The 25,075-nt window shown below is 41.6% G+C and overlaps 1 protein-coding gene across 4 annotated transcripts in view; it reads right to left on the bottom strand.

Annotated features, from left to right (window-relative positions):
• Positions 1–22,747, bottom strand: part of spata17 (spermatogenesis associated 17) — a 34,832-nt gene extending 12,085 nt beyond the window's left edge. The window contains exons 1-9 of one of the 4 annotated variants that reach the window (XM_062387595.1): positions 22,589–22,747; positions 22,123–22,212; positions 20,905–20,986; positions 19,363–19,413; positions 16,514–16,617; positions 10,316–10,439; positions 6,675–6,914; positions 2,937–3,085; positions 2,112–2,208 (exon numbers count right to left, since the gene is read on the bottom strand). In XM_062387595.1, the coding sequence (XP_062243579.1) occupies positions 2,124–2,208; positions 2,937–3,085; positions 6,675–6,914; positions 10,316–10,439; positions 16,514–16,617; positions 19,363–19,413; positions 20,905–20,986; positions 22,123–22,212; positions 22,589–22,656 (993 nt within the window). In that variant the 5' untranslated portion in view covers positions 22,657–22,747 and the 3' untranslated portion in view covers positions 2,112–2,123. The other 3 variants (XM_062387604.1, XM_062387586.1, XM_062387613.1) reach the window with 3 other exon arrangements.
• Positions 22,748–25,075: the final 2,328 nt, after the last annotated feature.

Below are 25,075 nucleotides of genomic sequence, written 5' to 3'. Positions count from 1 at the left end.
GAGTGAGGGGGGTGGCCTGTCATTTGTGTGTGCAGATGTTGTTACGTCGAGTAAGAACATGTGATTTTGTGACATCTATCAGGGAGACTCAAATAATCAAGAATGTCTCTATGTGCAAACAAATTCACTATGTTTAAAATGATGGTTTAGCTGCGAACGAGCGGCACAATTTATCAAAAGTTTACACTGTCTGTAAATAAATGCTACAACTCTTCAAGATCAAAGCCAAAGCCCTCTGTTCTCACTGATGTCAGACATGGTCAGAATTGCACATGTTCTGGTCCACCCTCACCCTACTTGCCATTATCTTAAACAGGGTCCACTGATGGGTTGACTTGTGGCCTGACATACAATGCAAGTGTCTGCACGCATGTTGGCTGAGCAGTGATCTCCCCGAACAAGGAACCTGAAGAAAGGTATACGTTTATTGTCCCTATAGTCTCTGATACAACCCTTAAGACCGTCTCCTGAAAAAGTGGCCCAGCAGCAGCAGGCGTATGTACAGGACCTTCGATGTCAAGTCATGGTATGTCAAGGTTAAACATAATTAAACATACATTTTACAGAATGACAGCATAATGGTCATAGCTCTGTTTGGGCATGAACCTAAGGTACTTCCTTAAAGTTTCACCGATGAAAAATAACCCAACTAGTGGTCGTATTAACCTATGTGCTCATTTCTTTAAAAGAAAGTTTCTCACTTTGATTGACAATGACTATTATTCTGTGAGCTAAATTACACCTACTGCCTTTCACTTTAGCGGCATCCTTGAAAATATTCATGTATCACACATGCTCAAATACCTTACAAGTGTTCCATCAATAGTGTATTAAACAAAAACAGCATAGATCCATTGAGCCAAACTGATCCAACTCCCCCAACCACTGTTGTCAGCTGCAGGAGATCCCATTCACCCGCCCACTCACTCCCCTTACTTATTTATCTCCACTTCCTGGGGCAGTGTTAGTTCATTCTCCTGTCGCCGCTTTCTCCCCTTTCCGTTGCTCCTCTCTCTCTCTCTCTTGTTTCACTCCTCGTTTCCAGGCAATTGGTTCTGGATGCTAGCAGTGGGTGGTAAGAGGTTGGGGTGGAGCTGCTGGGAAACTTGCTGTGTGTGTGTGTGAGTGCTGGGAAGTGAGCTAATAAAGGACGGTGATCCATGAAAGGCCTTGAGCAAAGACACAGTCAATTACCTAATGCCTGGACCAGACTGCAGGGCCCACGCACACACATTCTCCCTCTACCACACACATACATGCATGCATATACCTCATTTACGTATACATGGAGAGGGGGCAGTGGAGGGCATGAGTGGGAATTGTGTGTATGTGTGTGACTGGGTGTGCATATGTGTGTGATGGAGAGCGGCGATTTATTAAATTGCTGTCACTTTTGACAAATTTGTTCAACTCAAGTTGAAAGGGTTAGGCCGACCCGCCTCAGTGTTTCCTCTTTTCTCTTAGAAAAGAAACCTTTCAGAGCGAATCCCAGGCAACCCCCTGGATAAACCCACGACTGCTATCAGTCTGCCTCAGGTTGAAAGGTGCTTCATGAGCTGACCTCATGACCAAGCTCCAGACAGGGATTTAAAGTAATCCTGATGAATGCGATGCAAAAAGATGAAGACCAGCATCTTTATTAACTGTGTAACCAATTTAAATTATTCTAGGATTATTACGAACCTAGAGCAGACACTAAACTATCTATCTAACTATCTAACTTTCTATCAGACTTTTGATCACATGGTTGAGGTTGTTCCATTAACAAGAGATGACAATGAGAGAAAAAAAATCCCAACACAGTAAAATTGATTTTCAGCTAAATTACTTTAAATGAAGCGACTCACAATAGCTCTGTTAGATAGACTGACAAGCAAAACGATTGTAACATTAGACAAAATGTGTTGTTGTGAGTCTTCAGTCAACAATCTTGACCATATGAGACAGCGGTCGGTTATAGATGGACCGTTAATGCAGGTGGACCACATCTACATTAGATGTGAAGAAATGGGTAAATGGCCTGTAATTATGACTTTCGTTGGTATATCCAATAACTAAATGTGCAATAACAATAATATTAATAATTTCTGTGTGTGTAGTTTTAAACCCACCTCCTGTTGGAGTCAGTGTGTTATCTGCGATTTGAAGCGCTTGGCGAAGGCTGGGTGTGTGAAGGAATCGTTGCTGTGGTTCTTTTGTCCCGTTTCTCTGATCGGAGAATAACAAGAAAAAAACAACAAAAGGTTCAAGGCTGAAGTTCAGGTTAGTCTTTAATCACCACAGGTTGCTCATGAATCTATAAGGCACAAAATGGAAAAAATGAAAAAAAAGGAAAGTCATGGTTAAAACACAGAAATGCAAGTTTCTTTATAAAATGTAAATGTATTCATTTAATCATTTCTGTGACAAATCACTGATAAATGTTGGAGTGGCTAGATAGCTGGGTGGTCTTTTATACTGTAGTCAGGGAAATTATTGTGAGAGACAGATCAAATGGAGGGTCAATAACAGCACTTCACACACACAAAATAGATAAGCCTGTGAGTGGTAATTAGGCTATAGTCAAGTGTTTTAGTGAGGACACACACATTCACATGCACAATCCCTAATTAAAACCAAGCCTTGAAATAAACCATGGATAGACTAGGGCCCTGTTAAAAAAACAATATAAGGCAGTCTGGAAATAATCCTCTGGCAGACACCCATTAGTTTTCATAGTAAGGATTTGTCCATTAATGTTGTATGAATTTGTCTGTGACTGTGTTGAGTTCATATATTGTGTACACAGGCATGTATATCTTGCTTCATATGCAAGAAAAAATGCAGAACTGAAGAAAAGCTTTTAAACCCTTACTGTATGTTCATTAAATGTATGTTAAACTGCTTTTATAGTACAATTTGTGTGTTTTGTGTGTGTGTGTGTACATCGTTCTCACAGTGTGCCACCCTGGAGTGTTGTGGACTTGTGACGTTGCAGCTGTTTCTGGGCCTCCTCCAGTTGAGTGTAAGACTTCTGTAGACGCAGTGTCAGGTCAGGACAACGCACGCACTGGTCCCACATTTCCCCTGGCTGCTGGAACAGACCCTGTGCAGACACACAACCACACCAACACACACAGAGAAACACAAGAATCAGATAATGATCACTGTATCCTTCTGTTTCAGACCCCGCCTCCTTCCTTCTCTGATCCCTCTCCCACAGGTAGTGATGGCTTACTGCTTAAACCAGGGGCCAATCCACTGCACCTCTCCAAGAGAGAAGTAGAGAGAGTAAGGAAACTGATATGTAGAGACAGTGAAATAGAGTCAAACGAAGCATGTCAGAGGAAATGGTTGCAGAGGGAGGGGAATGAACAAAGATGGAGAAAATAGGAAATAAATACACATTGAGCTGCATATCTGCATAAGACTTAATTGTCCCTGTTCCCATTGATAAAATCCTTTATTCAAATATTCTTTGTCATTGTCTCTTCATTTATATCCCCTCTGCTCTGTCAACATCACAGCACTGAGCTCATTGAGAAGACTCATCAAAAAGTAGAAAATGTCAGTGAATGTGTAGTTTACTTAGTGCTTCAAAAATATCCCACGAGAAGAGTTAAACGATATGTAACCTACATTGTTTTTTATGTGTTTCAAAAACCTTTGACAACAAACAGGTGCTAAATGATGCAGGGATAAATTAGACTTTAAAAGACTAAACACATCGTTGGTTCTGTTATTTTATGTTGAATTATTAATAATAAAATAACAAAGATAAAAGAACATCATCATTATCTTTGATTCTTTCTTTGAGTGCTTGAATTGGAGATGCAAAACATGTATATTGTGTTTCCTCTCTAACTTCCACACAGAGTTTTGGGACCAAATCTCAGAAAACGTCAGTTAAACTTGAAACAGCTGTCTGTCATTTTCCTCCGTCTTCTTGACATTGTGACTCCTTCCCTGGAGTGATGTTTCTGATGCCTCCTGATAGATCAAAGTTACAAAGACAGAGAAGGGTTGTTTTTAGCAACACGATTTGGGGCCAATCCATGTCTAACCTCGCTTCCCCCGCTGCATCCCCCCAGGACTCCATTGTGACTGTCACACGATTGCTCTTAAGACACAGACCACTTGTGAAACATGTTATGGTTACTGTCACAAAACGTAAATGTTAAAGTGATTTCAAAGAAAAAACAATTTGAAATCTTTGAAAGCTTTTTGTAATTTCAAAAAAACAGGTGGTGATTTTTAAATAAGTCAAGGAAAGCTGAGGACATTGCCACTGATATAAGAAAGGTGTAGAAATGCAAATCTCCTCTTCTTATCTCTTCTTATGTTTATTAATTCTATTTCTGGACAAAAAGCAGGGATGGTGTTCTTGTTTTCCATTGGTGAGATCAGCCTGTGTGAAATGGCAACAATCCTTAATGTAAAGACATTTTAGTTAAAATACCAAACAAATGTTGAAACTTTTATTTGTCTGGTGAATATAAGTAACAAACTGCATCCTCTAACCTTGTGTAGTTGCAGTGTAAACACTTTTTTTTAAAGAAATGCCTACACTTTGTGTAGTTAAGATTAATTTAAATGTTGTTGCTTTGTTTGAGGTGACCTTCAGTTGTTGTTGTTAAAAAAGGAGGGAGGATGAGGGGAGTGGTTTGGTGGGGAGGAGGGGGGGGGGTGAAGAGGAAGGGACAGGGACCCTGTCCTTGCTCCTATCGCCACAGGATCGGTGGCCTGGCCTGACCACTTCCACAGCCAGCACCTCAACCTTATCCATCACCACCAGATAGTTATCACAAGAGGGAAGGGAGGGGGTGAGGCGGAGGGGGAGAGCGGGGAGGGGAGGGGAATAGAAAGAAAGAAAGAGAAGGGGACTTCCTGCACGAGTCACAGACATAAAACAAAAGAAACACAGGGAGGCCGAGGCGGAGGAAGACCTCTGTGTAAAAAACGTAAGTGATTTATTCTTCTCCATGTCAGCACAAGGAGACTTTCCTGACATCATTAATGAACTAGCTCTAACTACAGCCAGCTGCCTGTGTGTGTGTGTGTGTGTGTGTGTGTGTGTGTGTGTGTGTGTGTGTGTGTGTGTGTGTGTGAAGTGCAGCTAATAAAATTAGACAAATCCATGCCTCATTTCTGCTCACTTACTGTATGTTTTACATTGTTAGAAACTAATAATAGGGAAAGCACGTTGCCATAAAGAGCTATAGAGCGTAAATAACACAAATGCTGAAGTGACTCCTCATCGAAAACACACACACACACACACACACACACACACACACACACACACACACACACACACACACACACACACACACACACACACACACACACACACACACACACACACACACACACACACACACACACACACACACACACACACACACACACACACACACACACACACACACACACACACACGAGTACGCACAAAATCTAACACCACAGATGCACAACTGGACTATGGTAAATTGTAATAAGATAAATACTAAGCTGACGACAACACTTTACTGCACCAGCTGAACATACAGAGGTTTTGATATTAAGACTGAATTAATTAGCAGGTCATTGTTGGGAAAACAATAACATTAACAATAACAGTTCTATTCATTCCAGGAGAGTTGTGAGTCAACAATGCATCCAACACTTATCAAGACAAAAAACTTCAATGAAATGCACATGGTGCTCTGTCTAGTCCCAACTAGATACTATTGTTTTTTTTTTTTTTATAATGTCTGTCTCTCTGATGCATATTATACACTATATGTATGCTTCAATTGGCCAGTACCTTAAAAATAAATTCTATATTAACATTAGAAGGGCACTCAGTACAAGTGCATACCTCTGCCAACAGCCAACAGTTAACAGTCCCTTTATGAAACCACATTTCAATCACTCATAAATATCAGTCCTCAAAACATGCGTGAATTTCTCATCAAGATTCCTGAATTATTATCTGTGGAATTAACATGTTGAAAAAACACCTAATCCCACAATGTTAAAGTGAAAAAAAAAATCCTGGAGCCGCCCCCTGATCCGGATCTGCACAGAAGATTAATGGGCTCTTTCCTGACCCAAACCTGTCCGACAGATTTTTGCATAATCCTGCTAAATATACGATTGGATAAAAGAAAAGCAAACAAAAACATGACCTCCTTGGTAGAAGGCAATACACTTACAGAATTCCACACTAAAGTAATATTACCTCCAAATGTGCCTATCACAGCACAGAACATACCGGTGGAATAGGTGACATTGTATTGATGAGGAACACAAATGAGAGCTGTGTGTGTGCACTGTGGTAAAGCTACAGCTGAGGGTGACACATAGGCACACAGTCACACATATAGTGCTCACTGAAATACACTAAACGCCTCTGAGCTGTAGCCCCCAAGAGAGCTGTCTGCCATGTTTTAATGATGTCATTCTACTTTAAAAGGACTTTTAAAGGCTCCGTGCTTTCATCAAGAACCCTCCTCCATAAAGAAAGAAGGGAATGTTAGAGAGCTCTAATAATTAGTGCATTACTTTGTGAGGGGGAAGAATGAGGAAAGGAGGAGGAGTAAAGCATCTGCAAGGGGTTCTACAATCTGTCATTCTAGTTTCTCATTTATATAATTGTCACCTATCTCCACCTGAGTGTGTCTGTCATGGTCCTATAGCTCTGAACATCTCACCTGCTGTTTCCTGTTGGCAATGGGGGGCAAAATGGGCTTGAAGGAGCAGGTTCTAGTGGGTTTGATCCTCGGGGATCCAAGACTCCCACGGAAACTTGGGGCTGTCGAGTCCGGCATGCCCAAGAGACCAGCCCTGCCTATGGGAACAAGTCTGGTGGGGGCCTGGTACTTGACCTGCCTCAGCAGCAGCTCTGTCTCATGGGGGGCTCGCCTGGATGGAGAGTTGAAGATCCCTGGGCACTGGAGAGAGAGAGAGAGAGAGAGGGAGAGAGAGAGAAAGAGAGGGAGAGACGTTAACCCTGTATAACACAGACATTGTGAGACTGAGGGAGACAGTGTATCAGTATGAGCAATGTGGTTTGATTAGATGTGTACAAGTATTTCTCACTGGCTATGCTATATTCATGTTAGAAATAATAACTGAAACTGAAAGTATCAGGTAAAACAGAGTAAGGATGAACCAGAGGTTCCAACTCAGATTTAAACCAAGGACACTGCAGTTGTAAAGTCTGGATTTTGTGACTCCTACATATGCTCCTGGGTGTTTTACTCCCTGATCACAACATTGTGTTAAAGTCCATTTGGAGTTTGGGAAAACCACAAAGTAATTTCGTTTGTCAGGGGAACCATTTTAGGCAAAATTATAGAACAGCCGGCTCCTGGGACAGCTTAAAATGAAACAGACAACAGTTTGTCATTTAAACTGTTACGGTCAATATTCTGAGGTAATTTCAAACATCAGTTTTGTTAATAACTTCCTCATGCAGTTTTTCATGTATGGTTCACCTGTTATTGCCCTTCATATTAACCACATTACCCAAAATCTGTGGAAACTGTGAAAAAAAAAGATGTGCTCCCATTGACAACAGTTGTGGAACTTCACATACTAGTAAACTTTGGAGTCCATGACAAAAAGGTTGTCATCCACCTGTGTCTGTAAGGGTCTTTAAAGACAGTTATTTGAACATCTTTATCACTTTTACGTTCTAAACAATCAACTTTATGGTGCATTATCAACATCAGCCTATGTCTGAGCCTTAAAGCAGACACCTGGGAACTTGTCCAACCGAAGCTAAAATACTACAGGGATAACTACATCTGTCTCAAATGTGGCATGACTTGTATCTCATTTCTCAAAAGCACAAGTACACACGTGTACACAGGTTCAATTACTACGTTTCCTCCGCTGTTCTGAAGTGAGGTAGAGATTTGCCACAGACAGTCTCATTAATACTTTTTCTAACCACAGTGATTCTTGGCTGTAAGTTAATTACCAGACCAAAGCTTTGAGTTGGAGGACTCTGTATCTACTCTATATGCTAATAACACCGCTTGCTATTTAGGCCACTCTAAAAGACTCGGACACCGGAGAGAGAGAGAGAGTGAGAGAGAGAGAGAGAAGAGAGAAAAGGCTTAAGTGGGAAATTACTCCCACCATATCGACCTAAACCTCACTCTTTTAAAATAACATATTAACAGACTGGTTAATTAGTACATGTTTCATTATTGGGCAATGAGCACTTTAAATGTCAAGTGAGTTGAAAGATATTAATTCAACTCCACTGACCCTAATTTCTTCCCCAATGGGTGTAGACACAATGAGAGGAGCTGATCTCTTACTGATGCCTCTCAATCTTATGAAGCTGACAGAAGAGCTAACGCATCATTCTGATGTGTCATGATGGGCAGATCACTTCTTAAAACTTTTGCCAATTCTAATTTCCATCATATTTTTGGGAATGGGATATTCTGAAATGCCTTGAGGGATTTTTTCCAAATTGTGTAGTGACTGAATAACCACCATATTCCAAAAAGACTCAATTTCTTTACTGCTCACTATCAGTTTATATTATGCAATAGAGATGAGTGCACAGACCCACCTCAAACAGGAGAGGACAGAAGGATGGGGACATACACACCACACAAACACATACACAAACGTAAATCTCACCACTCATAAAGGCACACACACTCACACAAACACACACACACACACACACACACACACACACGCACATGCCTAAGAGTACCAACCTAGCTACGGGAAGAGCAATGATGTTGACCTCAGGAACACACCTTCTCTATCTCTGTCAGAGGGACTTGGGGCCTTTTGGTAAGCTGTGTGTGTGTGTGTGTGTGTGTGTGTGTGTGTGTGTGTGTGTGTGTGTGTGTGTGTGTGTGTGTGTGTGTGTGTAAGTGTGTGTCTGCGAGCCTGCGTGCATGTGTGTGTGGGCTTGGGTTCGAGAAGTGAGGAAGGATGAACTGTGTGGGAGAGCCATCTATTCACTGCTGACAAGGTCAAAGCTACGAAGGGAAAGAGTCCCCTGCCATATGCAGAGAAAGAGAAAGAGAGAGAGAGATATACAGGGAGAAAGAGAGGGCGGGGAAGAACAGACAAACTTTTCTACTTTATTTCTTTATTCCCACGTTTCATAAATTACCCAAAATAGCTCATATGCGAAATTATACAAACCGATCCAATCCAAAGCACTTGCAGTATCAAACAATGACACAACCAATGCAAACTCTGCTGCACTCCAGCGTACACTATTTTCATATTTGACCATTTTAAAGTTGTGAGTCTGTGAGCATCTCAGAAGAACATAGGATACTGGCAGGAAGAAAAGTAGTGAGCCAGATGATGACGATGCTGTTTGCATAGGTATGCAGAAGAGAGAGAGCGAGAGAGAGAGAGAGAGAGAGAGATAAAGAAAGTGAGAGGAGTGTTGGTGCTGAATCAACAGTGACCAGTGTGCTTTGTCTTCATTATGATCCCAGTAGGGAGTCACAGAGATGTGTGGATGCCACACACACACACACACACACACACACACACACACACACACACACACACACACACACACACACACACACACACACACACACACACACACACACACACACACACACACACACACACACACACACACACACACACACACACACACACACACACACACACACACACACACACACACACACACACACACACACACACACACACACACACACACACACACACCTGTGCCAGGGGAATCACTGAAATATCCACTCAGCACATCAGAAGAGCCATGAAGACACACACTTACTCACACAAAACTACAGCCCGTTTGTGAAGCAACTCCCTAGTTGTACCTCATTACCTGTTTAAGTCGCTGCATGTTTAGCTGCGCATGTGCATTCATGTGCACGTACGTACTGTCATGTCTACATGACTGCCCTTGTACAAAGTTTAGTGAGTCTGTGATGTTGCCTGAGTTCTCGAGATCAAACGTTTTAACCGACCACCGTGACACCAGATAACGACAAATTTGCTGCAAGTGTAAGTGTGTATCTGACATGATCTCTCATTCACCATTGAGATTAAATATTACACTTACGGATAATGAAGTGGATATTATTTTGTAACATGAGTAACTACTAATGAATACTCTACATGAGCCAACTATACAATTACTGTTCAGTTTAGAAAAAAATTATAAGTATAATTATGATAGGTTTAAAGCAGTGGTGGGGAACATCCAGCCTCAAAGCTACATCCGGTCCACAAGACTAATGGAAAAAGGGGGGGGGGGGGGGGTTGGGTTAGGGTTATGGGGTCAGATATTGGCCTCTGGTCAGATATTTGTGTGCGAACAAACCTGCTTTGTACTGAGGAGGTGATGTAACCGGTGCGCTTGGTAAACTCTGTCTGTTTGCTCTTTTACGACCTGCAGACAATCTCTCTCTCTCTTCTGAAGTTCCTCAAGTTCATCCAGGTCCCTCCTACAGACAAAACACACAATAAACAAAAATGCAATTTAAATTTAAAAAAATGTCCAATGTACATGATGGCAAAGTCATCAAAGTAAAATATAAATATAATAATTACAAACTCTATAGCACAAAAACGATGAATAAGTAACAGTAAGTAATAATTACACTTAAATATTGTTTTATAGTAACATAAACTAAATGAATAAATCATGCTTAAGTTACAGTTCCCTGTTTAACACATCTTTGTTTGCTAAATAACAATGATTGATTGGATACTGCACCTAATTTAAACTCTACATCACTTGCTATAAGAATAGAAGACTAAGCCTTTTGTTTAAACGTTTTTAAACAAGTCCAAGTAATATGCAATATAACTACAAATACTGCATATAACTTAAAGAGATATATTGCATATTAGCCTACATCTTAAAACTGTATACTAAAATGAGAGACATGTGCACAATGTAAACTTAAGGTGTGTTTGTGCATGTGTGAGAGTGTATTTAAAACACACTTTTAATCATAAATTTGTCAATTCCCTTGAGATTCCTTAGAATGAATAAATAACTATCAAACGGTTACAGAGACACTGGTGCGGACATGAAAAGACAGAGAAGCTGTGGTAGAAAAACAAGGCAATGAGACTGCAGGGATGGAAAAAAAATCTAAATGAGAGTGCGAGAGGCTGTAAGTGGGAGGATGATGGATACATTTCATCACAGCAGCCAGGACAGGTCTGTCTGTGACATCTGTTAAGCGAATCTGGCTAAATGGGATGCATTAAAAGCCCATACACAGCAATTTCATTCCGCAATCACACAGCCTTATTGTTGCAGGGGGGTAATAACTTAAAAAAGGGAAGTGGAAACAATTACTAAAACACACATGCCATGGTAATGTGAAAACACACACACACACACACACACACACACACACACACACACAAAACAACGAGTAAAACCAATCTAATTCAACAAGAGCAGTTCCAACAAGAGTTTAGTCAAAGCTCATCAACAATCCTTAGTCCTTTTCTCCTTTTTCTTTACTCTCCCTTTTCTCTGCCCAACTTCTCTTTTCAATTAAAAACCTCAAATCACAAATCGGAGTGTTCACCGTGTGTCTGTAATGTGGGGTTAACACATTCTGCAGCTACTGACATTTATAAAGAAATCACAACACCCTTGTCATTGCCTTTGCATTCCCATTCCTTCCTCAGCACCAGATTAAATTCCAAAATAAATTAAATATGCAAAGCGCTGTGCGTGCATGTGTGTGTGTGTGTGCATGTATTTGTGTGTGTGGGGTGTGAGAATGAGAGCAGGTCTATAAATGTGCCTCTGTGCGTGTCTTTAATATAAAGCACAGTTATTTAAGACTGTGTGTATAGATCTGGGACTGTACTGTATGTCTCTGTGTCTATGTCTATATCTTTAAGTTTTGGCTTATTGTGCAACATTCAGGTTCACAAACCAAATTGTGCGTACGTAAATTAAAATATAAATTAAGTGTGTTTATTTTTGCTGGTTCATGCATTCATACTGTTTCAAAACAGGCAGTTTCCAGAGGTCACAACCAGTTTGTATATGTATGCAGTGTTAAAGTGAGATTACATCAGTGTGTATGTTCATGTATGTGTATCAATGTCCATGCATCATGTGCACACACCTCTACTCGTGTGTGTGTGTGTGTGTATGTGTGTGTGTGCGTGTGCCTGTCTGACTGAATGGCTGACCTTTGCTTCCCTGCCCCCAGCCCCAGTGTTATTAATTGCTGTGTAGTGGACAAAAGCCAAACAGATTTGTAACGGCTGAAGGCACCTCGATCTGTGTCGACCCAACCAGCCGCCACAACATACAACCCTCATTAGCCCTCTTCTGCACGCCGCTAGTGCTCTCTGCTTGTGTGTTTCTGTGTGTGTTTGACTGAGTGAAAAAAAAGACAACAGAAAGAAAGGGGACTAAACAAATTTGAGAAACAAAACATTTCCATTTGCTTTTGAAGAATTGAATTGTGAGTTGGACGCACGTCAGACAACTGTGATTCTTCAAGTCCAACTTTAGACTGAGCAGGAGAGAGGTAACTGACAATTCAGGGTCCAAGGTAATGTTATCTCCTGCCTTCTGCGTAGTGGTCAAATTATAGCAACTTCATACAGTAAAGTCTCTGTGTCTCTATATCTCATTGTTTGATATCTAGTGTCAATAAAAAATAAGCTTATTGCAAATCCATTGTAAGGTAGTAAGTTAGCCTGCTTTAGCTGGAAAGGATAAATTGGTTTGTTTGCTAAATTGCACAAATGAAGCTGTCACCCTGAACATCCTGTAGAATGCTGTTCAAAAATCTGGCAGTTCGATAAAAGCGGAAGATAATAATAAATTGTTGAATGTATTGAACATTCAAATCGGATTTGACAAAACCGTTCTTAGTTACAACCCGACTGTAATCCACTACTTTTTCAAGTTTACTTTCAATTACACACTGAGAATGTGGACATTATCCTGTAAGAGTTCATTGCTTTAAATTCTGATAAAGTCACGATATGAGGCAGTGCGTGCAGACTACAGATTACGTTAGATGGCTGCTGAACTGTTGGACAAGCTAATCAAGCTCACTTGAACTACTCTCAAATAACTGGAATCCTAACTGACATTTCACCCTGCACTGTTGACTTATTAAAATGGCTAATACAGTAAAGCTACGTTTGTCACATCTTCCTCAATTATTAACCCCCTGGTTCACAGCGGGGGGTCAAGGGCTGATGGGATATCAGAAAGTGAGGCATTGTGGGACAGCAGGCCAAACCTGCGGTCGTCCGGTCCAGCACCGGAGCAGCTAATTGGCCAGGTTCTAAATATTTAATGGAGACTTGACCTGATTGGCTGTTTTAATTGCTCCAATTAAATGATTCAATAGCTGGCAAAGAGGGGGAAGTCAGCCAGTCAATTTAGACAGTGACCAGCTCAATGTATTGAGCCTTCAACACCCTCATGACACACAGTTTCCATTTAAGTGACTTACTGATTGATTAACTAATTCACTCAAGTAGTCAAACTAGTGCCACTTATAAAGGAGGAAGCAAACAACCAATCCAGTGTTGAAATGATGCCCAAACTATGTTTCTAATATTCTAAAAGAAAGAAAGATTTTCAATTTCATTCATTTTCTGTACTTTTCTTCACTGTTTCACTCTCAAAAGTAATTTCCTAAAGAGGCAGCGAGAGCACAGCACCCAGATTATACTTCAACACACACACACAAGCACACACACACACACACACACTGAATATACAAATCCAATCAGACTGAAGGAGTGAACTTGTCTCCACCCAAACTGGATCAGAAAGAAAGAGCAGCAAAAAGAAAGACTGTCGCATAGAAGCGGAGAGTGATCGCAGGGCAGCCATACAGGCAGGCCCGCACTCTCTCCACCACAGCAGCTCTCCTTTCATGAATGTCCTTGAGAGGAACACAAGAGAGGGAGGAACGAAGAGACAGGAAAAAAAGTAGAAAAAGAAAGAGAGACAGCGTAGCGAGAGAAGAGAGGAATGAAAAGAAAAGGAAAAACAAAACCCTAGCGCTGCTCAGCCTAGCAACACCAAGTCTATAAATGATCCCTGAGCTTCCCCTTTTCCCGCTCTTTAGGATAAGTTAAAAGATTTTGCCACGTCGCTGCGACATCACAGGAAGAATTATTTATCTGATTATGGCAGTAATAATTACCCAGCTGTTTATTGCAGATAGAGGAATAATTCATGCAGTCAACAGTCCGTGTTGGTGGCGGCGCCGATGACACCAGCACATTTAGAAAATATGCAAAGCCGACTCGCTCCTCTTCCCTAATTGCCCCCCTGGTCCCACTGAATGCCCTTATTAAAGCCCAGGAACTTTAACTGTCTCCCTGACAAAGTGATAAATTGTTGGGGTATCAAGGAAAAACTGTGGCAGAGTGGGGACTGCGCCGGGGTCCTGACTTCATTAGGCTATGCAGAAGGAGAGAAAGGATGGATGAGGATGGACACTGAGACACGGTGAACCGGTGGCGGAGAGGGAGAAAAAGGTATAGAGCAAAACGGATGGAGGAGGACATGAGGAAAGATTGAAGGAGAGAGGTGAGGTGAGGGCAGGGGATAGAAGGAAAGGCTGGGGTAAGTAGCACATATTAGCTGGATGCTGTACCTAATGAAATGACACAGATGGTTTTGTGCGGGGGAGATCTGACACAAGGGAGAAAGAGAGACAGAGAGTCACAGACAGAGCGAGAGCGAGCGAGATAGAGAGCGTGAGAGAGGTTCGGCAGTCTATGTATTACTCCTATATCATTACCATGCACAGCCGATCAGCCTGCACTAAATGGGAACCATTAGTCCAACTTTGAATAATTTATGCAGCGGGTCGGACGGACAGAGAGACAGAGCCACAGAGGGAGGCAGCATGCTGCTGGATTAAAAAGTGGGCCTTTGCGGGGTGAGTGATCAGGCAGCGTGCGATCCGAGGGCTTAGCGGCTAACACAGAGAGGATATTTTAAATAAATACCAGCACAGCGTTAATTGATCGTGACCCCAGCCGCACTAAATAAACATGTCATTAACTAGAGAAGTGAAGTGATCTCCACACCCCAACCGCTGTGGAGGAGGGGCGTGTGTGTAGGGACATACATACATATTTATACATATATATATATGAAGAGACTGCAGGTGTCAGGCAATTCATAGTGGAATTATACAACAAAAGCGGTAAAATTCTATTCCGTTCTAAACTCGAATTTGCTCTTTACTCCAACATTGGTCTAATCTAGTTCATCTCTGCTCTTTGTATCTAGCTGTTCTAGAAATATAGCATGTAGAGGAGGTGGAAAGAGATGTGGATGACATTATAGAAATATACATTTCTATTTGCCTGGACATGTTATTGTTATGGGCTGCAGTATTTTAGCTGATCTTCAAAACTAAGCTGAGACGTACAATAATATTTTTAAATACCAATTTAGGGCTTTATGTTCTCGTTTTTATAAAATGTGTATTCATTGGTTCAAATACACATAATCCACAAAAATATTTTTTACGCTCACAAATGTAAAAGCTTTGTAATGAGTCGTTTGATTAAGAAATTGGACTACCTTTATGTTGTTTATCAGTGGTATCATTTTTGCTTCTTTCATCAGTGGTATCATTTCTAAATCCTTGTGTGTGTTTGTTTTTGTGTGACATAAAACTGAGGTGGCAACACTTAATGGACTTAAACAGCCTACCCCCCCGCCACCAACCTCTAAAAGGGGCAAGGAGTGTGGAGGAAAGGTGGAACGCTTGTGGGGAAATGAGGGAGAAGTCAGTGATCCAAGGAGCACTTTAACAAATTTACATTTAATTTTAGCAGAGGCCTAAAGATATTTTCTGGTAAAATATATTAGGAACATAAAAAATGTGACTATTAGATAAACGTGATAGGTTTTTTTTTTTGTCAAAAATAAAAGATGGCGTATCTGTAGTAGTAAGCCCTGGAGCACGGGGTGTTTTATTAATGCACGAGCTGTGGTTCAAATCAGAGGCTAATTTTTAATTTCTTCACATCGTTCACTTCTCTCTCTCTTCGCCCCGAGCGCTTTAGAGGACTTCTCTCTCTCTCTTCATTCCACTCTACCACTATGTGTCTCAACTCTCCCCCTGTCCCCATTCTCTCCTTCTTAGGTAACACTATGGAAGTGCAGATGTTACCTACACCTCTCTCCCTCACCCACCCACACACTCTTTAAGGTTACGGGTACACAAGTACACCTTTTAGCCAATTGCCTATACACTAATCAGGTCAATCCTGACTGACATGTAGCAGCTGACTCCCTTCCAGTTCATATAGTAGACGATGGGTAACGCTGTATATTTTAAATAAACACATGAAGGTGAAATGATATTAAACAGAGTGACACAGCGACCATATGAAAAATGAGAGATGAGAAATGGGAAAAAGAGAAGTAGTGAAGCATTTTGTTTTTACTTGTACAACATCCATTTTAAAAATGCAATACAATCACACGTAAACTGTTTGCTCTTCCATATAAAGAAGGATTTGGGTTGTTTTGTTTTTTTACCTGACGAGTTCATTTTTTCTGGAGAGTCCTTCCAGATATCTCCGGCGTGCATAGAAGTTGTGGATATATTTCCTCACAAAGTATCCTCTCCATCTCCGCTGGATCTGTGAGGAATCAGAGTATGACAGGGTTGCAACTATATACTTCAATATTTATTAATTTGAAAGAAATCCATTGTTTCACATTTTAAATAATTCCAGTGACTAACAAGAAACACAAACTTAAGTTAAATTCAAAATCAAAAAAATATGTCATGGGGATGTTGCATTCTTTTCATGTCAAAGACCTTATTTGTGCTTTTTTTCTCCCTCTCTTCTATCACAGAAAGAATCATAAAACTTTTTGAACCATGCAAACACATGGAGCTACTTTATGTTTTTCCCTCTGGAGTGATGGAGGGACAGTCCAAGGTGGAACAGACAGCTGTCACAGCCTCATACATTTAACTGTATGAGCTCACATTGATTGTGGAGGCTGCAGATTAGCTAGTACACACACCCAGACACACCGGTGGACCATTTTAAAGCAAGGGGGCGGATGTCCTTCAGACTAATTAGGAGATTAAAACAATGGCAGGTAAAAGAATAATCACACAATGAGAAGAGGGACGAGGAGAGAAGAGAGGGAGTGGAGGATGGCGAAAAGAACGACAAAGAGCAAAATGAGAATTAGCATTGATCTGCCAGTCAATAGATAATTTTAAATAAAGTAATTGCCGCCTCCTGAGTTCTGGCTGACCTTTGTTGACTAGTGAAATCAATGCTGTTGAATCTAATACAAATCCAGGGTGCGCTATGTAAACACTGGTTTCTATTACGGCCCTAATACATTATCCTCTGTTAGCGGCCGTGCCGTGATAAAGACAACAGGAGAGGAGAGAAAAAAACGAATAGAAACAAAATTGATTCAAGACGAGTGTCATGAGGGGGATCTGAGATGATTGTTTCTCCCTTTGCGTCCCACTTTCTCTTTATTTACGCATTAAATATTTCTTGATCACAGATGTCCTTCATTTACTTTTGCCCAGGGTCTTCCTCTCCCTTTCTATATAATTAATTTTCATACACATGAACAAAGACTATAGACTCAGACTTTTTAGAGTCAGAGCTGGCAAAGGGTAGCTCACACAGTAAAAAAGATTTAGCAGGATATATGAGAAATCATCGGAGCAGTATTTTCCCTATACCGTTTTATTACAGTATTTGTAAAGCCTATAGAACAAAGAAAAAAATGCACAAACTGCAGAGAAAATTGTTATGGGGACCAAAACCTGGATCTTGTGCCACTGCAAAGCACCGAGCCACTTTGCAATCCAATTCTCATACATTTCATTTTTTATTAAAATTCCTATAGGAAACTGTGGTTATATCTGTATTGGTAAAAAAGACCTCTAACTTCAGAAGCCACCACTTTTCTCTCCATGGCAATATCACCTTTCATGCTTTGACTTAAAACAACTGGGTCACACATCACTCTTGGATGCATGTGTCTTCTATAATGTGACACAACAACAGGGTGGTCAGCTTTATTTGTTTGGATTTATATTAAGTGTAAAACCTTGAGCCTTAAAATTCCAGACTTTTCCACCGATGTGAAAATATGACCAACCGGACAGGGACACACTGTCTTCAATAAACACTAGTGGATTTTTTTTGTTGGCCTATAAAACCCTTTAATGGTTTAGGCCGAATGAAACTGTTTAGCAAAAGAGTAGGCTATAAGGAATTGTAAAAATATAAGGTTCCTGTGCAATATCCGTGTGTAAAAATGCCAAAGAATCAGTCGCAGCCATGGTGCGGTAATTTATGAGTTGTAGCAGCTGAGTGGGGAAACCATGACGAACATGAGCACTGATATGAAAAATACATTTGTTATTATTTGATCTGATTTGTAATGGGCTTCTTACCAAGCACCGTGCATTAAAAAAAAGAATGATTAAGGTAATTTATAAAAAGTGAACACTGTTGTTACTACAAAGGATCAACTAAGCATAATTTAGCATTCTCAGAATTTTTTCATTTTATTGCTGATTTTGATTATGTCGCAAATGAAACGGGTCAGGGATGTCAACGCAAACAACAGAACACCTCTGTAAAGCTGCATGTGTTGGGATGTGAAGCCCCAGTGCCTGATCCTTTTGTTTCCTCTGGGTTTCCCACTGCCCTTGAGTGTGTGGTCTGTCCCCATTTTGATCTCAGTCGTGGCCCCGAGTGTGTCGTATGTTTCCCTGCTGGGTGTGGCAATCAATCGACCGGTTTGCCGCCACCTCACATGCATACCTGGGATTCGTCCAGCAGCAAAGGCCACCACTCTTTATCTTTATCCATAACAGACTCATTCAACAAGATTCTGCCAGATCATTCAGCCAACTCCTGTCTCATTTGGAGTACGTTTGGTTTGTTGCCTCAGCCTCATGTCTTAGACCTGATCGCTGTACCTGAGGATCACCTTCTCCTGCCTGCTCACTCACACCCAGCTGTCTCATCAGAACACTGGGCCAGTTTATTACTACCTGCGCCGTAACAGGAAGCCTGAAGCTTTGCTCGCCTGCCTGCTCTGACTGACTGCAGAACGCCACGTGAACTGGTCAGATTGCAAATTTGCGAGTCGCATTATAACAAACCTCGCTCCTGTCTCTGCTTTTGTTTTGACTCCAATTAAAAGCCTTTGAAAAATAATAACAGTATGTAAGATTAAAGTATTTATATATAAAACACTTAAGCAATGAAACTGTGTGATGAAGGGCTGATATTCAAGGGGCCAACCGATCCCAGCACACACAGAGACACGGAGAGTCCCCCCACCACGACACTCCATTTGCTAAAACAAGACACTGTGGGGATATTTACCCTGACCGCCATCTCCTCGTAGAAATTCATCTTCATGATAAAATATGCCGCCTGTGAACACAAAGGAAAAGATGGCATTACACCTTGTCTCCCAGCCCTCTGATCTGTCCACAGCAGGCGTCAAAGATAAAGAGTACTTTATACATAATACATTGCACAGAGGCAGCACATATAGGGCCAATGAAGGGGGGGAGGCAGAAAAGGAGAGCAAGAGAGACAAGGGGAGCGGTGAAAAGCCAGGAGAACGGAGAGAAAGAGGGGAAGAGAGAGAGAGAGGAGGGAAAGAGAGAGAGTGGTTAGTGGGACTCCGTATCAAGGGGAGGACGGTACTCTCTTAATACACCAACGCAGACAAGGGCCAAGAAAATCTATGGTAGTCAAGCAGCGAGCTAATGGAGATGTATGACGGCCAAACGCTCTCCTCTGGATTTCATAATCAATGACAGCGCTGCCAGAAGAGACTAACAAAAGGGCCAGAGGATATTCAGCAGCGCAGCCGACGAGCCGCCGCACACCAAACGTTCCGGGGCCGACCACTGGGGGCACACTTCAGGAGCAAACCGGACAGTCAGCCATAAAAGGGGCTCCTATCGCAACATGTCTTTTTTAATAACGACAGGGAGAGGGGGAAGAGAGGAAGGCGAAGGGAGACAAAGACTTGAAAGGAGGCTGTAAATTCAGCTTGATGTTTGGAGATGAGGCTTTGTGCATGTCGCATTACACATGATAGGGTCTGCAAGAGTGCGGGAGGGGAAAAAAGGAGAGAGAGAGAGAGAGAGAGAGAGAGAGAGAGAGAGAGAGAGAGAGAGAGAGAGAGAGAGAGAGAGAGAGAAAGGGAGAGAGAGGAGGGGTTGAAACTGAATCTCCCGGGGCTAATTCAAAACAGTGCACTGTGGCAATTTTGAGTGATTCAAATTAGCGCTCGTCTGTTTCCAAATGAGACCAAACAGCCTCTTTTTAGCCCATATGTGTGTTGAGACACATCGTTCACCCTTTATTTCAAGCCCCCACCCCCCCAACCACCACTTCCAGTTCTTGAACGCCTCCCAAACAGTGGCTGGCAGTTATGCTTTAACAAACAGTCAATTTACAGGCATGATAAATAGCTTGTTGTGATACGTTTACAAAACTCAATCCAGGGGAAAATTATACATGAGAGCGCTGGGTATTGGATCCGGTATCAACAATCTGTTCAATTAAGAAGCAGTTGGAGGCAATATGCAAAACAAAAAAAACTGGGGTTTTACTAAAGCACACACACACACAAACATACACATGCATTACACACACAAACTCTCCCGCTCTTTCCTGCCCTCTTTCTTTTCCACAATTTTTATATATGAACCCCAGCGGTTGCCATATAGATGGGATTCCTTATCATATTGCATCATATTTCCTAAGTGCTAATTTCCCAATGTGTAATGAGTGAATTATATTTTCTTAAGGTCAGATGCAGGGACTTAGGAATACAGCAATTGAATTCTAATGCATGCTATCATAACAAAATCAATATATCTATAGCCGTTCCAGGCTCTGGCTTACCTTCACCATTTGTCTGAAACGTGCCCTTGCTGTGAAGCCCCACCACATCTTCTGGATAATGATTGCTTTCTTGTGCAGATGGCTGTAATAAAGTCATATTGGGGAGATGATTGGATGGTTATTTTTCTGTGGTTTAAATGGAGCAAAACACTGGAGAAAGTTATTTAGAAGCAGATGGATGTAAATTTAACTGTGTGTTTCTTTATTTGAACATTTGGGAGTTTATGCTAAGAAACTAAGAAAAACCTAAAAATTTGAACCTGTTAAAATTCAAAGGCTAAAAGAACTAAATTCCTCTTTATAATAGGATATACAGTTGAATTAATTCAAGCAAAATATAACCAAAAGAATACTACAGCTGTAAAAAAAAAAGAAAAAAAAGTGATCTCTTTACAAGGGTGGAAACAATGGAGAAAGGAGTGATTTCTATAAACAATGAATAGGTTGTAAAGGACCTCAATTAAAAGATCAGGGAAACATTATGCTTACAAATACACCCTCTCACACAAACGCACAGACACACAAACACACACACAGAGAACGTTCCTGATCCTCCAGGCTTTTCGATCATGTCCACTGAGCCTTTCACCCCGTTTAGTGGGTGGCGCGAATTTGTATTCATCCTCAAACATACTCTAAATGCAAGTCCACTGCGATCCCCGGCCTCCAGTGAGGCCATCAATTTCCAAAAGGCCATTTATATGCCCAGGAAATCAATGCTTATAGTGGGTATAGCACAACCCTGGAGTTGCACTTAGGCAGCTAAAATTGTTGCTAATTATCCACTTAACGCATTGATCAATTAACTAAAGTAATCTGAATTAACCTACTGTCTGGACGTTTGTCTGCGGACCCTGCAGAATGGTGCCGGGGTCACAGTGTAGGAACAGGCGCGGAGATAGAGACATTTATTTCTCTGTGTGTGTGTGAAAGGAGCACAGAGTGCAAGCGACACTTATTCCTCCAGGCCATTTGCAAAGCTCTTCAAGTGGGATGATTATGGGAGTGAGCAAGTACCAGGGGTTCCCTTAAAATGAACTCTTTAAGTCCGGGCCGGAATTTTGTCCAACTCCCAGCGGGAAAAGCAAACATTAAACTGGTATATGTAACTTGTTTATTATGGCTTGTATTCTTCTTTTTTTTAATTTAGCCTGAGGCACACAGAACCAAAGTGTCATTAGGCTAATACACCCCCACCACCCCCCACACATCTTGTACCTGACATACGCCTGCACCTTACAGGCTCGGAACCAGCTCTGGATCCTGGTGGCCGCCTGGTTCTCCCTCTGCCTGTTCTCCTCCGCTTGGCTGAAACACACCAGGCGCAACAATAAAACTGTGCACCAGAGCTGCGTTGTGTCACTGTTGTGTATTATATGTCCGTTCAGACCCCATCCACACACACAACAATACCATCTGCACTGCCAACGGTTACACGCAGCGTGGCTCCAAAGTGGTGTTAGAGCTACAGTTGAGTTACCTTGTGAACTTCTAAAATACAACAGTGTCATAAAATACACAGCGAGCAGGGTTGTACAGCGGAGAGCAGCAGCGCTCACGTTAACATGCCCTATGGCAGGTCACCTGACGTGAACCCAACGCACGTCTGACGCCTCAGGTAACGTGATGGTTCGATTCCGCTGACGTGATCTACCCGCGCTGTGCTACCACATGAGACACGTGCCTTATTCTGCAGAACAAGTCCCGTTGAAACTCCTCAGCGTCACTCTTTGCTTTCACCAGCTGCGCCATGTCTTCACGGTGAGGACACAGGCTCAGGTCGTGGCAGGCAGCGGTAGCTCGAAGAGGCACTTCCGGTGGCAACAGCTACTGCCACTGATGTAAAAGCAGCTGCCTCTGATGCGACACTGTTTAAGGGCAGCTGCCCTTTGGGCCACGCTGTTTGGAAGAGTTCCGTAAAGTTGGAAACATATTCACAGATTCGAACTTCCCGGATCAGACTCATGAGCGACCGTGAGATGAGTGCGCAGGAACCAGTTCAACAAAGAAAAGAGAAATAAAACAAATATTCAATAACTTCACACTAATACTGTGCATTCTCACAAAAATCACACATCCGGGGTCTCCTGTTGGCTATATAACAATACTTAGTTTGGGGAAAATATGATTTAATACAATTTTGGGACATTTTAAAAATATGCATGGATTTTTCTCCTGTACCGATAGTCTCACCTAAATCACGTCACACATCTCATATGTCACTTGTTTCACATTATTACACTGCAAAGTAAAAAATATGTCCTCCAAAATGTTTTAACAGCAGAACATGTCATGTAACAGTAATATAACTTAATTTTAAATGCATATTCAAAATGCACAATTACTAAGCAATATGAGGTCACATTACTTAAGAGCACAAAAAGAACATATTTAACTTGTTCTCCTTGATCTTTAGGGAAACCTAGTGTTCTCATCTGCATTAAGTGCTGACTGGTCAACTTCATGGAGACTGGATTTCTTTGGCTTTGACAAAAATATAATGATGTAATTGATTCTGTGTCGCTGAGTTTCCATGGTCTCAGCTGCTGGCAACTGACAGCTGCCTCAAATCTTGGCAACTGCCTTTACAAATCTGTGGCAGTCTGTTGCCACCGGAAGTGGCTCTACGAGCTGCCACGACGAGAGCTTCCGTCTGTTGTCAGTCGTGAGTTTACCTGTTGTCTTGGTAACACTTCCGAGACGCATTCCCTGTCATTTAGGAAACAATAACTTTATTTACAACAAAACAATGACAATGGCTTATTCATGTACGTTGTCCTCGATGACATCATAGACGTGTACACACACCATTGATATGTCAAACTATTTAACTTGCATGTTTAGATCCTCAACAATGTGTATCTTGAGGTTTTAGAAAAACTTAAAACAACCATCATGCAGTGTTGTGCAATGTTCCCTTGGTTTGTTGGTGTTGTCTTTTGTTGGTCTACAAGCATTTGATGTTGATCCTCCACCAGTTATTTTTCTGTAAATTATTTATTATATTTCATCTGATTGATGGTTTCTTTTCTCTTCAATATTAATGATAATAATAATAAATCTACTTAAAAAAATGCACAAAACACAAATGTAGTAGTTCTTAAATGTTAAAACACTGGGTCACGAATATTGTAACTATAAAATTGTACAAAAGGGCCTTTATTTCATTTATGATGATGAATTTCAACAGTAAACACCAAAATTAAAAGATAAAAAAAAGGTTTTTAGTGTCCTTACAAGTTCAAATGAATTTATTGCTGCAAGAAACACAAATTTTATTTTATTTTGACCTTAGATTCTTCCTCCATCACACTGAGGCAGGAATACATTGCTAATCGTAAAAAGATAGAAGGAAAAAATACCCCAGAAAAGACACCTAAAGAAATACCTGCACTCTGGATGCAGATGTGGATCTGGGTATTGATCTGCCAGCTGCCTTCACTCGTTCCATCCATCCCTCCATCTATTTCCCCCTTTACCTGACGTTATCGCCTTTCATCAAACAGTTATCAGTTTATTTCTCCCCACTCTTCCTTCCCCATTTCCCCCTCTTCTTCACCACTCCTCTGCTCCTCGTCAGCCATATTCACCTGTCAAAATGATTGCTCCATCAGGGTGTGTGTTTGTCTGTGTGTGTGTGTGTGTGTGTGTGTGTGTATCTGTCTGGCCAATGGTCAGAGGAAAAGTCTCTCTGTATTATAGATTACTCCCTCGAGACAGAAAAACGAAAGTGAATGAGTGTTTCCCTGTGAGTGTGTATCTGTCTCCGTGCGCTTTCATGTCTGGATGCAGGTTTGCCTGCTCCTCTGTAAGCCTCTGCGTTTGTCGAAAATCATATTTTGTCTTTCTCTGAGGCCAATTTGCCGTCTGAGGGCCACCACAGTGGCGAGGAGCGGCAGGCAGACGTCCTCGGTAGAGTTATGGCTGGAGGGGTGAACCCGTGGTGGCTCTGCCCATCCATCGAGGGCCAGCAGGAGAGAGGCCACCCTGGTAATTACCGGAGAAATGTTGTTGTGACAGGCGTGTGTGTGAGTGAGAGATAGAGAGAGACGGAGAGATTCTTAGGGAAGTGTTGTTTTTGACAAGACAGTATAAGGACGGCTGGAAGCCATTCGTCCTGCCACAACACTGATTAGGTGTCACCAGGTGTGTGTCTGTGCGAGAACAACAC

This window comes from Platichthys flesus, chromosome 1 (assembly GCF_949316205.1).
Source record: "Platichthys flesus chromosome 1, fPlaFle2.1, whole genome shotgun sequence".
Lineage (NCBI taxonomy): Eukaryota > Metazoa > Chordata > Actinopteri > Pleuronectiformes > Pleuronectidae > Platichthys > Platichthys flesus.
Note: the sequence above shows the minus strand (reverse complement) of the source record. Positions and strands in the feature narration are given on the sequence as shown.